At 33.9% G+C, this 17,219-nt stretch overlaps 1 protein-coding gene across 1 annotated transcript; it reads left to right on the top strand.

Moving 5' to 3' along the window:
• Positions 1-384: 384 nt before the first annotated feature.
• On the top strand, positions 385-4,267 carry LOTGIDRAFT_172021 (hypothetical protein; the record flags this gene model as incomplete). The annotated part of the gene is made up of 4 exons (XM_009048602.1): positions 385-475; positions 2,806-3,007; positions 3,638-3,839; positions 4,127-4,267. The coding sequence occupies 4 exons, from the start codon at positions 385-387 to the stop codon at positions 4,265-4,267; spliced, it is 636 nt and encodes a 211-aa protein (XP_009046850.1).
• Between the last annotated feature and the right edge of the window lie 12,952 nt (positions 4,268-17,219).

The following is a 17,219-nucleotide window of genomic DNA, read 5'->3' as shown; positions in this document are numbered from 1 at the left end:
TTCTTTTCATATGAAACGTATATTTTGACAATGATGTAATTTTCTTCACATTAGTAGACAGTTTCTCGCTTAATCAAATGCAGTTTCTTGAGATATGAATCAGCGAAATATACGAATTTTTGGCTGCTCTTTAAATTTATTATGTAAAAGGTTAACGTGTTCCGTCTCAAATGCCACAGAAACTTATGTTATACTCATCATATCTTGCAGTTTATCCCCGAGGCACTCAAAAAGAGCTCGGTTGCCCGGTTGCGCTGTTTATACGTTTGTTTATCTCCTGAAAGTAATGATATAGAAAAATACCGGTTAAGATAAGGCATTAGACAGGTTGTTTTGTTCCCAGGCTAGGTGAATAGTTGGTGTAAATCTTAAAGATCAAGCAACATGGCAAGTGGTACTACCATTCTCGTTCTTCTCCTGGTTTTCGCATCATTGGCAGAATCAGCTATAACTCAGTTTAAATGGTCTGATTGTGGTAAGATTTAGTATGACATACTTCTATAGTTTAGTACCTTCATCACGTAAAGTCAACACGTGAACACGTGTGAAACCAAAATCTTAACACTCCGGGCTTTTAAAACTTTTTAATAGCAGTTAGATCATATTAAGTAAAAAATTTCCGTTGATAAGCGATGAATGGACAGAGCATATCAGACTTACTTAAAACCTAATGCTAGCTGTCAGTCAAAATGTCACGTTGAAAATCTCCATTAATAAGAATCAACTTAATTGAAAATTTAGCCAAAGCTGATTGGATGAAGGTGTATTGGGGACACTGACAGCAGCGATTTGTTTGAGGCTCATTTTGCAATAAATCTTTTGAACTTTCTTCATTATACGGAGCCTACTATCGAAGAAAATATCTGCATTTGTCAATTATTAAACTATTTCTGCGTCGTTGATATCTACATCCTAAAGGCACCTCGTGGTGTCAGGTGTTACAAAGAAAAATTTGATATTCGAAATGAGACGACATTAACAATGTATTATTATGTTTATCTATAGAAGAATAAGTAATCTTTGAATATTTATTACTATATTTCCTCTCTAGCTACAGATTCATTAAGAGAAGCCTTGATAATGCTTGGGTATTAGATTAATATTATCTTTCTATCATCAGAATAGATAATATGTCAGTCGGTCAAGACTAACTAATGATTTTCCATTATTTCTTGTCAATGGTTGTACTGACACGCTTTCAGATTGTTAAATGGAATTTACTGACCACAAAAAAGGGATATCGTCATCTAAATGTTTTATTTTCCGCAAAATGTCTGTTATAAGCTTCCGGTATATCTTCTAAGTCGGTGTTGAGATTCCAAATGCCGAAGCGCTAAAAGGCACAAACCTCTCATAGAGCAATCAATTTAAAATTGGAATTCAATTTCGTATCTTTTTTGTTTTCTGGTATTTTAATCTGCCTTGTAATCTTACTAGTTTTCTATCATTTACAGGCTAAGAATATCCGAAAATAAAAAAGATACCAAATTGAAATCTAATTTCAATTAGATTGTCCTTGGAAGTCCTCTAGATGTTCCTCCTTCCCCAGACATTTTTTAAAAATTTTAATTGATTCAGTGAATTCTGATATATATTTAGCAGTAAAAGGTATCACTTGAAATTTCTTGCGGGTACTACCACCCACGCTCTACAACTAACTCTGTCAATCCCTTCAGATGTCTATTTCAAAATAACGATTTAGACGAAGGCTTGACATTTATCTTTCCTTTTAGTTTCGTATATCCTATTTTTGTGCAAGATTCTTTAATGGACCATTTATAGCGATCGTCTTACTGTTGGCTTTAAAAGTAACATTTGTCCTAATTACGTTAAACGATGTGTTAAAACTAGTAAAAAGGGTGTTAACTGATCGTGAAATAATCAAACCTCAATATTATATATCTTCCACTCTGGTCAAAAGATCACCATTACTTCGTGCCGATTTGTGTTCATTTCTTCTTAATTAAAATCATACGGTTGTCACACTTGCTCTTATATTGATCAGGTAAAAAGCCAAGATGAGAACACGGATTAAATGACTTCCACGAATGTTGAATATAAAGTGTTAAAAAGCTTTACGTGATGTCTCGTGAAGTGATAATAGTTTGGTATATTTCAATCAGCCGATGATATAAGTAGAATATATATCTCTACAACACGTATATTGAAATATATTACATTACTAACCTTGTTTACTTCTTAATTTCTAATACTTACAACATTTTCATCATTTTATCTTTTATAATCCAAAATTCAACTAAAAATTAAATTAGAATCGTATTGTAAAAGGCAGGTGAGTATACAAGGAGGTCATGTCCATCGGGTATTCTTGAACTCAAGTAAAACGCTTTCCAAATAGGTATCTTTTTCGAAGGTTGGCATATCAAGGTTAAGTAATCCTTGGTGTAGCTAATCTTTTATCAGAGATGAGATTAACTTTATTTGAAATTTTGTACAAAAAGATTGTTCAAGTTTTAATGCAATAGGTTGGTTGGATGGTTTGTGGATGATAACCAATCAGGATATGCTTACTCTTCTAGACACCTGATACAACTTTCCTTTTGAATTATTGCCACATTTATGATTGATATATAGCTGCTACCAATGTTTTTTCCAGAATGTTGGATTTGGATTTCGGATTTCGATTTTCTGTTCGAATCGTAGTACTTGGGCTTTTTATAGCAGACTATATAGGTAGCTTTTGATAGTCGTGGTAGTTGGCAGTAAATCTGGATCAATTATATGGATTGGTACTGTCGTTTGGGTAGTTCAGTATTATGATAGAGAACATTTTTACCTTTTTAGCTGCCAGCGACCCGAACAGGGCATTAAAGATAGATGAAATAACAGCTACTCCCATGCCATTAGTTACACCTGGTCCACTCAATTTCCACCTTAAGGCTTCTGTCACCAGATCTATCACTAAATGGTCACTGAGATTAGATATTAACAGACATACGTTTGCTGGAACTGTCCATGTACCATGTCAAAATGAATTTGGCTCTTGGTGAGTTTAATAATATTGCTTTTGCAAATAACACTTTATCAACATACAAATAAAAAAGTTCGAATCTCTTGGCAGTTTGATGCCAAACATAGGCCCTAGGTTTGGCTTTATTCAGAAATATTTGATTGCTAAATCATGTTTCCCTTGGATTCATTTGCTGACTTTTAATATTGAGGCAAGATACTGTCTGAATATATGATCAAAAACATTTAACGAAAGTCACTAGTACACCTTATTGGAAAAGTACATGTGTAGCTTATGGGAAAGTTCGTGTTGTTTTGCCATTTGGATAATAATGCCGAAAGTGTCATGAATGTAGCTTACAGTCAGTGCACTGGATGGAAAGAACCATCGAGTACAGAAGGTCTAGAAGAGCAAAGAATATTTCTATTAAACTGGGTCTGATTCAAAAAAATAATGATAAAGCATCCAGGTAATCTTATCTTTAGAAGGATTCGAATAGAACCGCATGGTACCTAATCGCCTAACAGACGGAAATTCGAGTAACAACCGACTGAACTATTCCACTGCCACCTAGGGTTAACCTTAGCACTTAGTATATGAAATGAAAATGTACTTCGTTGTGCATATTCTCAACACTAATTGGAGTAAAATTCAATGCTATTTCAGTACCTATGATGGATGCCAGATATTAGACAAGATGAAAGCAAACGCTGATCCAGGAATAGTTGATATAGCGGGTCAAGTTTTAACTTTAATCAATACTAATAATATTGATATAACTTGTCCAACTAAAGCACAATCAGTTAATATTGGTACTACTGTTATCAAAGTTCCTGAACTAGGAGCATTTGCTAATGCCCTTGCTGATGTAAGTACATGTACAATTTCTTGAAGGGTTATAGGCGTATAGTATTTGCTAACCATATTAACCACCACCCCCTCTCCTTGTTTCTCGAATTACACAAGAACAAGATATTGAGCTTTTATCCTAAAACGTTATACAAAATCTCAAAATTGAGCTTAAATCGAAAGCAATGTTAAACTATAAACCTTCACATACACAATTTTTCTTCACGAGTCCTTTCGGACCATCAACCACATACATCATCCGCGTTATTACGATGTAACTACCTTAAAATTAGATTGCTGTTACAGATAACTACGAGCAACGTACGGGCATTTCACGAAGTGTATACTTGTCGTTACGACTATAGTAGTTACAGTCTTTACGTTTTTGTAGCTTTTATACTTTTCCCCAAACAGAAAACCTTAATGAGAATACGTATCTATTCGTAAAGTACTCGTACCTACACGAAAAGTACTCATAATATTTCGTACATGCTAAACTAACTTTAATGAATCGTAAAATCTTGCGAGCAATTTGCGAATAATTGTGTCTTCTTGCGAGTTATTAACAGAAAAAAGTAATATGTAAAAACATTTGCCTCTCCTTCCACGGATCCTAACGGGTGTCTGCAACTTGTTGTGAGTTAATAACGAGTTATTTGCCAATACCAACAAATTATTTAAGGATGCTTGTTTGTGGGTATGATTCGCGAGCCTCATAAGAAAATCGTGTTTGTAAAAGGGGTAAAAAGGGAGAAAACATGTGAGAAATCAAATACTCTCTTGACTAACCTTTCTTATTAATAAACTCAACCAGAATACACATGATCCTTAGTGATGATGCTATAATATGTACATCCAAAAAACATAAATCATCTAAGAGTTTTTATTATTGCGACATGTTATTAACCGAATTACATGTAGGCCTAATGGTTTTCAGCTTGACATTAGTGTCCTCCATTACCCTGATATTAAATACCAACTCTTGATTTCATATACAGACGAAACTTTTTAATATTCTTTAATTCCTTCTTATCTTCAAGAAGGTCTTCTTATCGTCGGGTATTTCAAGGTAACTTATCAAATTACTATATTAATAACGGAAAGAAGGTGACAGACAGAAATTTGTGGTTTCTGACTCATCGTGAAAATCAGTTAAATCCTTTCACCTCATTAGTAACTGAAGATCACTTGCCCTCAAGCTGGCACATTTCAATTGACAACACCCAGCAGATCATTTATCTACATGCGGGTGTTTAAATCAGGGATAACCGAAGTACATCATCAGTACGCAGATGTCATCGAACCTCTTGACCAAAAACCATATTACTATTTAGAACCTCATTTTTCATCCAATCCGCGATGGTTAGATTTTCTATAAAGTTGCTTACTTAATTGGTTAAAATTTCACTATAGAAATAGCAAAACATGATGTCACTTTAAGTTGTATTAGACCATACTCATCATCTAGTTTTGCAAATTTACAAATTTTGTTTTTACCCGTTTTCAACTTATTATGAAAGCAAATCATTGAAGAGAAATCACAAACGATATACTGGCGAGCTTTTATACATTATTCAATACAAGTACAACCTCATCGTTTTGCTGAAATCGTAGGTGAAGGAAAAGCTTCATTCTGCAATGATACGAAATGCCGAGATTTAGCTATTTCAATTGACTTAACCGTTTAAGTCTTAGTGCTTTCCTAGGTCATAATGACAAGATTCCAATAGATTTTCAATAATTTATCTTTATTTTTTTATGTGTAAGAACAGAAATAGTGATAATTGGATGCAGCAGAGTTCAAATTGAGAATACCGGAATTTGAAAGATTAAACGACATATTTTGACAGGTTCACATGGGGAATTCCACACATGACAGATAGGTCATTGTGTAGATGAGATTGAAACAGGATTATTTGATTGTCCTCTTTAAAGTGATGGCAAAATAACGCCTCGTTTCCTCTAATACATATTGATCATTTTCAAATGCCCACATGAAATTCTTGACCGAAGAAACTCGTTAACACTTTAATAGGTACAATTCTCCACATATTTGCCAAGAAACTGGGTAAAATGGTTTATCACGCAAGGATGAACTATATAGAAATCCAATACACCGAAGAATATTTTAAATGAATTATTGCCCTTTGCTCTCGGAAACTCGATTTTTAGCTTGTAATCACTCTATTATGCAAAATTCTTCACGGATCTTTCAAAAATTGTTCATTACCTCCCCCCACCCCCAAACGTTTGAAAGAAATGTACGACTGAATATTTCATATTGGTGATTGTTACTGTACTGCCAAATTTTCTAATTCAAAATCAAAACTGCAAGTGGGCGTATATTAACTTGCCTGGCAAGCTATCTTAAATAGTTGTTTAAGTGGTGATGCTGTCTGATTTATATTGCATATAGAAATATTAATATTATAGTCTAAAAGAATATTAGACGGATTTTTGAAAAAATGAAAAAAAAAATGCACTAAAATTCATGTTATTTTGAAGCCGGCGCATCCAATATCATTCTGTTTTATAGTGGTCGTCTGAATGACTCTGGAAACAACCATTGAGCCATTTGTCATTCAATTCTCGAGATTTAAACTCCCATCAAAATATTATTGGATATTTGTTTATCTTCTATTTCGAACCAATTAGCCCCCAACTGACCGTGCTGTTACAATTATAATCACAGGTTATCTCTCTTGAGAAAAGTGAAAATGGCGTCACTTCCTCAATCTCTCATTTTCTCACCTGGTTTCACCTGTCAGTGCTGCAGGTTAAGATAAAACGCCTGATGGGACAATAAATTGAGGCCCCATGTGCTACAGGCTTTGCACGTTAAAGATCCCTAGACAGTTAGAAATCGGCGTTGCCTGTCTTCATTAGCCCACATGGTGCAGAAAATTAGGATGTAAGACTCCATTCATTTCATTTTTCCTTGATCTCTCATACTGACGTTTCGGTCCTTATAGTCCCCATGAATTTCTGTTGAGGTCTCAAAAGTAGTAAAAAACGTGATCATGGCCATCGATTTTTATATGTCAACCAAATAACTCAAAATTGCAAAACCTTTTCCCAAAAATATAGTCCCTATGGTTAGGCTATAGCTTTATAGGTTTAAAAGGTTGTATTTCGCCCATATATAGTCATAGTACAGTTCATGCCAAACTTCAATTTTCTTACAAAAGAAGACATAGAAGAAAGTCAATAATCTTGTAAAAACAGTGATTGGAAGAGTATGCAAGGGCCGATAACTCTGCATGAGTGAGTGATCACCTACTTTGACTGAATACATGTCTTTTATTGACGTGTAAATTGTTCTGTAAATGAATATCGCAGACACAATCGTAGCTTCAGGTCGGCAATGCAAAAACCCCCAAATAAAGAAGAAAACAATACATGGATTTGCCTCCTGAATTCTGACAACCGACCATTTCATTAGGCTGCTGCAACTATATATCATCATGGCCCCTCTGGATATATTACTCGGTCTATATTCTATATCAAGTTTGACAGGCCTGAACGCGACAATATTGCATATTGATCCCACTTCCTCCTTCTTATTTTTAACACAAATTAATTTTTTAGGGTGATTATACAGTTAGTGTAAGAGTATTGAATCCAGATAGCGGTGAAATCTATGGTTGTGTTACATTCGATGCTTCTTTAAAGAGAAAATGTGTTGGTTGGTTGTGTCACAGACGACGATAAATGTTATTAGATATTAAGGTTTTTATATAACTGTTCTGCTTCCAGTCACTGAAATATATAACGTCTGCTGTCTGACTTGAACTCTTGTTGTTCACTATGTATCAGTGATATTTAATATTAGCTATCTCGGCATACAATAGAAATCAAGCCACTCTGCTTTTAGTTAGCAAAACGTTGCGAAAACGTTTCCCTAAAGTCTTTTGTAGTTTGTACTGAACAAATTGTTATATCAATATGGTAACTGAAGGAATGACAATACAATTATTGAAAACAGGTAGGATTCCATGAAATATGGTGAGGTATAAATGGATTGCAGAATATCTTGAAGCTGAATGTGTTGACAAACAAACACAAACACAAGACAAAACATATACCTCTATTCTAGCCTCTGATAGCTATTTTGAAAGTTGTAAGCTACTCGAGCCAATTATATCTATCAAGGGCTGGAATAGATGCAGAAGTTTCGGACTAACCAAATCCAAACTACTTTTTTGGGTGGCACAAAAGATTGTTTTCATTTCTTGTAGATTCTACTAATGTTAAGATGATTCGTGATGATTGGACAAATTTTAGGATCAAAAATGGATCTCTCTGTTAATTTGGAGATGACTTGAAATGATCCTTTTTCATTTGAGATGTAGTGAGTATTTCACGCTTTGTGAAGCTCTTTTTTCATCTAATTAAACAATGATTCTCCTTTTTTTTTTTAAAAAAAAAAGGAAAACATTACGGTTGCGCAAGGCATTGTAAAGAGGTTTTATAAAATTTTGATTTATTATATCGGGGACACCGTTATCATCAATTTGCACCATTTCAATTTTTAATCGGACGTCTGTGGTTCCTGCTATTCCACTAAAACCTAGATGTTTGATGACTTCTATCTGGTAGGCTGTAGAAGAGGTATAGTTAGTTTAGAAATGTCTGAAGGTCTATCTGGTGCATAAGAAAGATCTAAGGTCGAGTTATAATATCCGAGTAACATACTTGTCTAGATTAATCAAACAATGTTCTTCTCCATTAGCCGGATACAATATGGAACTAAAGTACTTCAATTCTGAATGAAGTATTAACTATGAATAACATCGTAGTGGATTATAATTGACAGTTTATGAATTTATGTTTAGTTTATTGTATTAATTGATGTGAATAACGGTATAATAATCAGAATAACGAATATTTATACATCATTAAAAATATACTCAAATAATTGACGAGAAAAATGCCATCATAAACACTTTATTAGCAATGATGATACACTGATAGCGTCAAGGTGACGTTAAGGCCCTTGCCGTTTTTTCTTTAATGCAAATCTTTTCAGGATGCTAGCTGTGGAATCTGTAAGAATAAACGCTAATGTTGATGATTTCAATATGGTCGTACATTACAAACTGCACGCGAAAAAAAATATGGTATACCACTGAAATTGCACCGAAAAGAAGAGGATATATCACTGAAATGGCAAGAAAAAAGGAGCGAACATACAACTGAAATAACAACAAAAGGTTAGGACATACAACTGTAATATGGCATATATAAACGAGAAGAGAGGACATACATGAGGCCAGGACGAAAATGAGAGGATGAACAACTGAAATGGCAACGGAAGAAAAGGACATATACTTGAAATGGCAATAAAAAGGAGATGACATACAACTGATATGGTATCGAAAAGGCAGGGGCATGACAAAGAAAAAGAGAGAATACACCATTGAATTGGCAACGAAAAGGAGAGGATATACCACTTAAATGACAACAAATAGAGTGGATAAACCACTGAAATGGCAACGAGAAGGAGTGGATAAACAACTGAAATGGCAACGAGAAGGAGTGGATAAACAACTGAAATGGCAACGAATTGGAGTGGATTAACAACTGAAATGGCAAAGAAAAGGAGTTGAATAACCACTGAAATGACAATGAAAAGGAGTTGAATAACCACTGAAATGACAATGAAAAGGAGTGGAATAACCACTGAAATGACAATGAAAAGGAGTGGATAAACCACTGAAATGACAATGAAAAGGAGTGGATAAACCACTGAAATGACAATGAAAAGGAGTGGATAAACCACTGAAATGACAATGAAAAGGAGTGGATAAACCACTGAAATGACAATGAGAAAAGGAGTGGATAAACCACTGAAATGACAATGAAAAGGAGTGGATAAACCACTGAAATGACAATGAAAAGGAGTGGATAAACCACTGAAATGACAATGAAAAGGAGTGGATAAACCACTGAAATGACAATGTAAAGGAGTGGATAAACCACTGAAATGACAATGTAAAGGAGTGGATAAACCACTGAAATGACAATGAAAAGGAGAGGATAAACCACTGAAATGACAATGTAAAGGAGTGGAATAACCACTGAAATGGCAATGTAAAGGAGAGAATAAACCACTGAAATGACAATGAAAAGGAGTGGATAAACCACTGAAATGACAATGAAAAGGAGTTGACATACAATAAAAATGCCAACGAAAAGGAGAGGACACGCCACTGAAATGGCGACAAAAAGGAGAGACATGTCGGTCAAATGGCGACAAAAAGGAGAGACATACCGCTGTTACGACAATGAAATGGAGAGGAGATACCACTGAAATAGCAAAGGTTTCTTCATTGCGTACAAAAGGGTTCATTAACAAGGATTAGAAAAATAAGACGTCAGTTTGTCAGTTCCCAAAAGTCTAGGTGCTTCTTGGCTGAATAATTGTTTTTCGTTACGAAATTACCTATTCAGACATACTACATGAATCCTATTACCAGTATATGACTAAGGTCATGCTAGATATTTACCGTATGATTGCGAAAAAAATTTTCTTCTTGAGGTCTTCACATATAATAGTACGACGTAGTACCAATTTCATTCCATTATATCGAATGGCTTCTTGTGGTTAATTCATCATTTTATTGTACAATACTGTATGTCAATCATAATAGTGTATTATTGACGTTACTCGTGTTGTAACGAAGGAGTCAACAATCGAACAAGACCTCCAAATATCAATCGCTTACCACATTTTGACAATCAGAATGGTTGGGTTATAAACAGAAACTCTTGGAGTTGATTTTTTTGATTTATTGATGCTTTTGTGATTAAATAATATCTTGGTATGGCTTGGTTTTAACCTATCGCTCTAATGACTGTGCGGATTAAATATTATCCATTTCCGTGTGGTTTATGAATGCATTCGATGACATTCTTCTTTCATTCTAGTTAAATGCCACTATCAAAACATTAACTCAATGTCGTTAAATTTTATAAGAACCGATCAAAACCAATATAAGAAATTTTCAGTTCAGGCATTTTATTCTCTTATATAACAATATATATACACTGCTACAAAATATTATAGACAGGATATGGACGTACTTTTTACCATATATTTTGTTTTGAAAAAAGGTGTCCATAACATCATTATGCTATGCTCAATTGTTTAACATTAAATCCTAAAATTTACACGTAATTTCACTTCACAATGTCAAGCTATCATCACAAACTTCGTAACTTGATTGCAAATACAGCTAATCAGAGCCCTCAAAAGAAAGACAGTAAGCATGGCTTGACATTGTGAATATGGGCTTACGTTTGTTGCCATCATTTTAGTCATAAATTGATAACATTGAGATGAGTTCTCCAGTTAAAATTCATTATTAAAATCTGTTGTGGAAATATTATGGGTTTCTGTCAGGCTTAGGTCATCTTCACAATGTCAAGCTAACTTCGAAGATCGTCTTATACCTTGTCTGCAATAGCTACTATTCTTGCATTACGAACTTCCACGATAGAAGAAAGTTGACTAATGTAATCAAGGTATAAGACGAAGTTTGTAATAACTTGACATTGTGAAGATACAGGCAATTGTGATTGTCACACTGTTACAGAATGGTCAGAAGGCGTTTGATCTGAAGCACGTTCGTTGTTATCAATGAAATGATAACGATCAGATGAGCTCTTCAATAAAATCCAATATTAAAATCTGTTGTAGAAATGCTGTCTTCTTAATGCCTGTAATTTAATAATGTAGATTTACACAGTAGAATGTGCTTTAAATATTGGGAAACCAGAACTGTCATTTGAAAATTGACGTTCCATGGAATGAAAAGCCATCGAAGATATTATTTTATGGTAGTTTTATTATAAGAACCATATGGTTTATGAAATAAGAAATCTTCTATTTAGGTTTATAGATGTTGTAAATTATCTTAGAGTGTGGCAGACAAATGCACACTCATTGACAAATATGGCTTTTTCATAATTTATACTTCCTTCAGTAGCTCTTATATTTTTATTTCATTTTGAAGAAACCATGTAATATGAGTATACTCAAAATATTGTCTTTTTAAAAAATAAACGCTAATGGTACTGTCACAAACAATATCTCCAGTGTTTCCGACAGAAAGAAATTTGAAACCCTCAAATTGACTAAATGCAATTGATAAACCTTATAAAGAAATATTTAATGGAAAATGTAAATAATCTTACGCCAACATTAAAACACGTCCTTTGTCTGTTGTTGCAATTCGTCATGCTGAATATCAGAACGAGAGACTAAAAAGTTGTCGAATTTGGCCTCCTCTACAATGAATGAAGAAGGTACACGTGTTGACTGTGGTATTCCAAGAAAAATGAATAGGCGGAGAAATACAGCCTATTGTTACCAGAATTATAGTAAACATTGAAAAATGTATTAAAAAAGAGAACTTGAGGAATTCCTGCCTACGAATCTGTACCTATATATGATATTTTATCCAACCACAAATACTTTCTTGGCATATTGCATATTTCAATCGAGAAAACAGTGAAATCTGTGGTAGAAAATCTCTTTACAATCCCTTTGAGTCGTTTGGATGCGACAATACACCGAGACCCCAGGTCGTGCACGTTAAAGATCCCTCGTCAGTTGGAAATCGAAAAAGAGCATGATGCCGGCAGAATTTCTCTCATTGTATCCTGCATGGCGTTGCCCGTCATCAATAGCCCAATCATACCTAAAGTATAGGACGTCAAATTCCATATATTTCATATCATATCTCTGACTATCATAATATGAAGTATGTTATGATCTGTGTAAAATATATACTGTGATAAGAGGTTTAAGATATCAACTAGTTCATTTAAAATTGAAGAAATACCATAATTTATCATTGTTAATAATAATGACAGATATCAATAAGTGTTTGAACGATAAGTTCAATGGACTAGAATAGAAAATATCTCTCGCTTTCCTTCAATCTTATATCTCATTCTAAACTGTCATCTTCAATTTGTCACTGAGGTAACGAATTTCCTTCAAATTGATTCAACACACTAGAGTAGGATAGAAGTGACATTAGCTTATTGAGTTATAAACATCTTCACAATCTTAAGGCATTGTGTATTTTTTTTGTTTGTTTTTTTTTTTTAAAGACGATGGACTATCACAAGAAGTTGAACACTCACTTCCATTGCAGAATTGAATAATGACACATTTTTTTGTACCGACTTGAAAGTAACATTATATAATATTGGTTAGAACAATCGTATTTATTTATTCTTTCAATACTGGTAAATCTCTGTTTTATTTTAAGCTGGTATATAGTTATGTAAAGAGTTCCAAGATGCGGGGGCTCAGTGAAATTGCACTGACTCTTCTAGTGGTTAATCTGATGTTTCTACCATCGGATGACACTACGAAATACAGGCTCTACCTAGATGGAAAAAAAATGAGGGTATCAGCACCAGGCCTCAGAAAGGCTGAATAATAACCCCTGGTAATCAAATTGAATTTGAGCCCCGTTAGCATACGTTCAAACCAAAACATGTTCACTCTTCAAATACATTTGATACCATTTCCACAGCAACTCACGGACATATAAATATGATAATTGGGGACAAAATGACTAAAAGTTGGTTTCCCTGGTCATTTTGTCATTGACCCCAATGTAACAGCGTTCAAAAAAAAAAAAAAAATAATAAAAAAATAAAATAAATAAATAAATAAATAGAATTTGAAAACAAAAAACAAATATCTAATGGTTTTTTGATATATCTTCTGATATTGGGAGGAAGATGTTGCGGTATATTTGATGTACTATACAACACTACAACAGAAATACCGTCTTAACTTTTCGACCTTCTAAGAATTGAATTATGACTACAATTTTACGAACATAAGATATTAATATCATTTCAGCTTAGTGCATAATGTTCGATTAACATTTCCTTATTGAAATAAAGTGATTGATCCATAATTCAAATCTATCTTTTTCTGAAGAAAATATGTACATTGTGCAAATACATAATGCTTAATGTGTAATTATCAGCTACGTATTATGTAGATTTTCAATATTGAAGACCCTAAATTATCTCTGATCACATAAGCACTTTCAATTGAATCGTTTGAACATGCAGCTTAAACGGATAGCTTCGCCATTTTTTTGTGACCAATCGTACCTAAGTCTCAGAAACGGGATTATTTTTATTTTTAGCTAAATTTATCAGTTATAGTGTTCACAGCTCACCGTCGAAATTTGAGCCTTCAAATCCATGTGTGTCTAGAATTATCCGCGTTTGAAAGTTAAATTGACGATTCATCTTTTCGTGAAACTCTGACATATGGGCCTATAGAAAAGGCATACTCATGTGATATAGAAATAGACATGTACAGAAATAGAAAATGAAATGCCTATAGTTTGAGGAGGTATTTTTGAAGAACCCAACCCCCGAAAACCACTGGAATGGAACCACTTGTAAATTCTAGGACTCTTTTCGCTAAATCATGTATAATACCAGATTTTGGTTGCGAGTGGCAATGGTGTACTGGCTTTCGACTTCCAACTGTCGAGATATATGCTCCGACATGGGGAAACCGGGTTAAAAATCTGATGGCATTATCTAAATCTATTCTGGGATCGAACCCTACATTTGAATGTTACAACAGGCAGTTGCATGCCTATAATCCTATTATAATATTTTTATTTAACGTCTAATTATATTACAACCAGTAATTGTAATTATCATTCTCTATAATTAATTAAAATAAAATTTAAAGGAATAAAAATATAGTTAAAAAGTATCATTAATTACTTACAACCTTTAGCTTTTCTTTCACAGAATTTTTCACTTACAGATATTGCAACACGATTACAAAACATGCAACCCGCCCTCAAAGAAATCATGTAATCATCCTGGTGTATGTATGTATCAAAATCAATGTATGAATGTAAGTATGAATGTATGTATGAATGTAAGTATGAATGTAAGTATGAATGTAAGTATGAATGTATGTATGAATGTATGTATGTATGAATGTAAGTTTGTATGTATGAATGTAAGTATGAATTTAAGTATGTATGAATGAATGTATGTATGAATGTAAGTATGAATGTAAGTATGAATGTATGTAGGTATGAATGTAAGTAAGTAAGTATGTAAGTATGTATGTATGTATGTATGTATGTATGTATGTATGTATGTATGTATGTATGTATGTATGTATGTATGTATGTATGTATGTATGTATGTATGTATGTATGTATGTATGTATGAATGAATGTAAGTATGAACGTATGAACGTATGTATGAATGAATTTATGAATGAATGTAAGTATGAATGTATGTATGAATGTAAGTATGAATGTATGTATGAAAGTCAATCGTTAAATAACGTTTGAAACTTAAGTTAACGAGCGCTTTTGAGAAACACGAAAACGTTTATTTTTTGACGCTATCAAATCGTTAAGCTAATATATAACGATTACGTTAATCTACAATATTTTGAAATGAAATTGATCGAGTTTTACGTCCTGGTATGACACTTTGAGAAGCGGGGATCTGTTTTTGCCAATCGATGACACATGACTTTTGTTAAAAGGATTCCATGGTACTTAAGGTACGCCACATTTACCAATTGGCCTGCTTTCACCAACATGGAAAAAAGAAATCCCAAAAATAACTGACCTGAATGATAAAACAGACCTCTTAAACTTGGATATACTACTAAAACTATTAAATAAAGAAGATTCTGAAATAATCTTATAGCGAAATCCGCTTATATTTTCAATATTTTTCATGTTTTTCTCGCCCAGGAGATTGTAAACCGGTATGTTTTCTTTAGGCTATAATTCTATCAAATAGGCCTGTTCTGCCAAACCTGTTCTGAATGTGTTTCTTGGAACCTCGGAGCTACTGGTAAAAGTTTTATTGACTACCTTGACAAAAACAAATTGGAAATCATATGACTAAAATGAAAATGAAATGAACTACCATGGCCATACCTACTTTCAATACAATCCATACTCAGAAATTAACTTATTTTTGCTGGCCAGCAAACTTATGACTATTATGCCTAATACGAAACCTTACACAAACTAAATCTCTCTCTCTAGAGAGAGAGACACGAGAATAAAGGGTGTAAGGGATTGCTCCATCGGAACTAGCATGATTGTCAGATGATGACGAAACTAACACCCATTGATAGCCAAGAACATCCCCGTGTCTAACATTTCTAGACCTAGCACCCACGTAACCACTTATTCCTGGCACCAAGAACACTTAAGACGTGCTAACACGACACTCCACAGTCCCAGCACATACCAGTCTGAATCAGCGACTTGGGAGTCAGATCTGATTTCCAAATTGAAATGGAGTTTTACGTCCTGCTTTTATGCAACATGTGGGATAATGAAGACCGGCAACGTCATGCAGAGTGCAATGAGGGAAATTTTGCCAGGACAGCGGCATTAACCCGATCTTTTTCGATTTCCGACTGTCGAGGTTTATCGTCCCATCCGAACGACTATAGACGCCTTTTTCATGTCAGTCTCTCTTACCTGCATCACTGACATGGGAAAACTAGGTTGAAAAATCCGAAGGTATCATAATTTATGACCGAAGACAGTGTCCCTTTTCAAATAAACATAAACCACAGTCAAATAACATCAGTTCAACAAGCGATAAGTATTATTATAATTTTCTACTTGCTGACCCAAAATCAAAATTTTCCTTCTTACTGAGCAAGCAGTTTTTCCTCCTTAACACGAAGTTACTTTCCATCTTCGTGCTTAATTAGATTAAAATCGACACAGATTCATGCTTAAGGATGTTGTTTGGTTATATCTTCCAGCGATTATAACAATAGTTAGAAATGGTATGAATTGTATTCGTTGATCATGATTATCCTCTTCGGTTACTTTGGGAACAATATCACTTTTTTTAAAAAATTGGTTCAAAAAGAACAGAAAGGTTCTAATTTAAAATTCAGAAGTATTTGGCAACAAAAAACCAACATATGTATAGCACCATCTAATATCTAAATTAGTCAGTCAATATCATCTCAGATACCTACATCTCAAAATATCCTGGGGATACAAATTTAGAACCTTACACTGTCCTACCAAGCTTTAGTAAAATCCATACAAAAAACCAACGTAAGTAATTTGCTGGCCAGCAACCTAAATGACTATTATGCCTAACAAGAAATCTAACAGGAGAGAGAATCGCGTGTGAAAGTGTGTAAGGGGTAACTACATCAGAAAATGAAATGAATGGAGTTTAAGGTCCTACTTTTCAACTACAGAGAGAGCATGTATTGAGATGATATCCTATAATCTACTTTTAGTCGTGCTGCTATTTCGTTGCTCTAGTTAAAATATTTGCCATTCCAGATGACTTAATTCAACTTATCTGTAAAACTTATCAGAAT

This window comes from Lottia gigantea, assembly GCF_000327385.1.
Source record: "Lottia gigantea unplaced genomic scaffold LOTGIsca_125, whole genome shotgun sequence".
NCBI classification, from domain to species: domain Eukaryota; kingdom Metazoa; phylum Mollusca; class Gastropoda; family Lottiidae; genus Lottia; species Lottia gigantea.
This window is presented reverse-complemented; position numbering and strand designations above follow the sequence as displayed.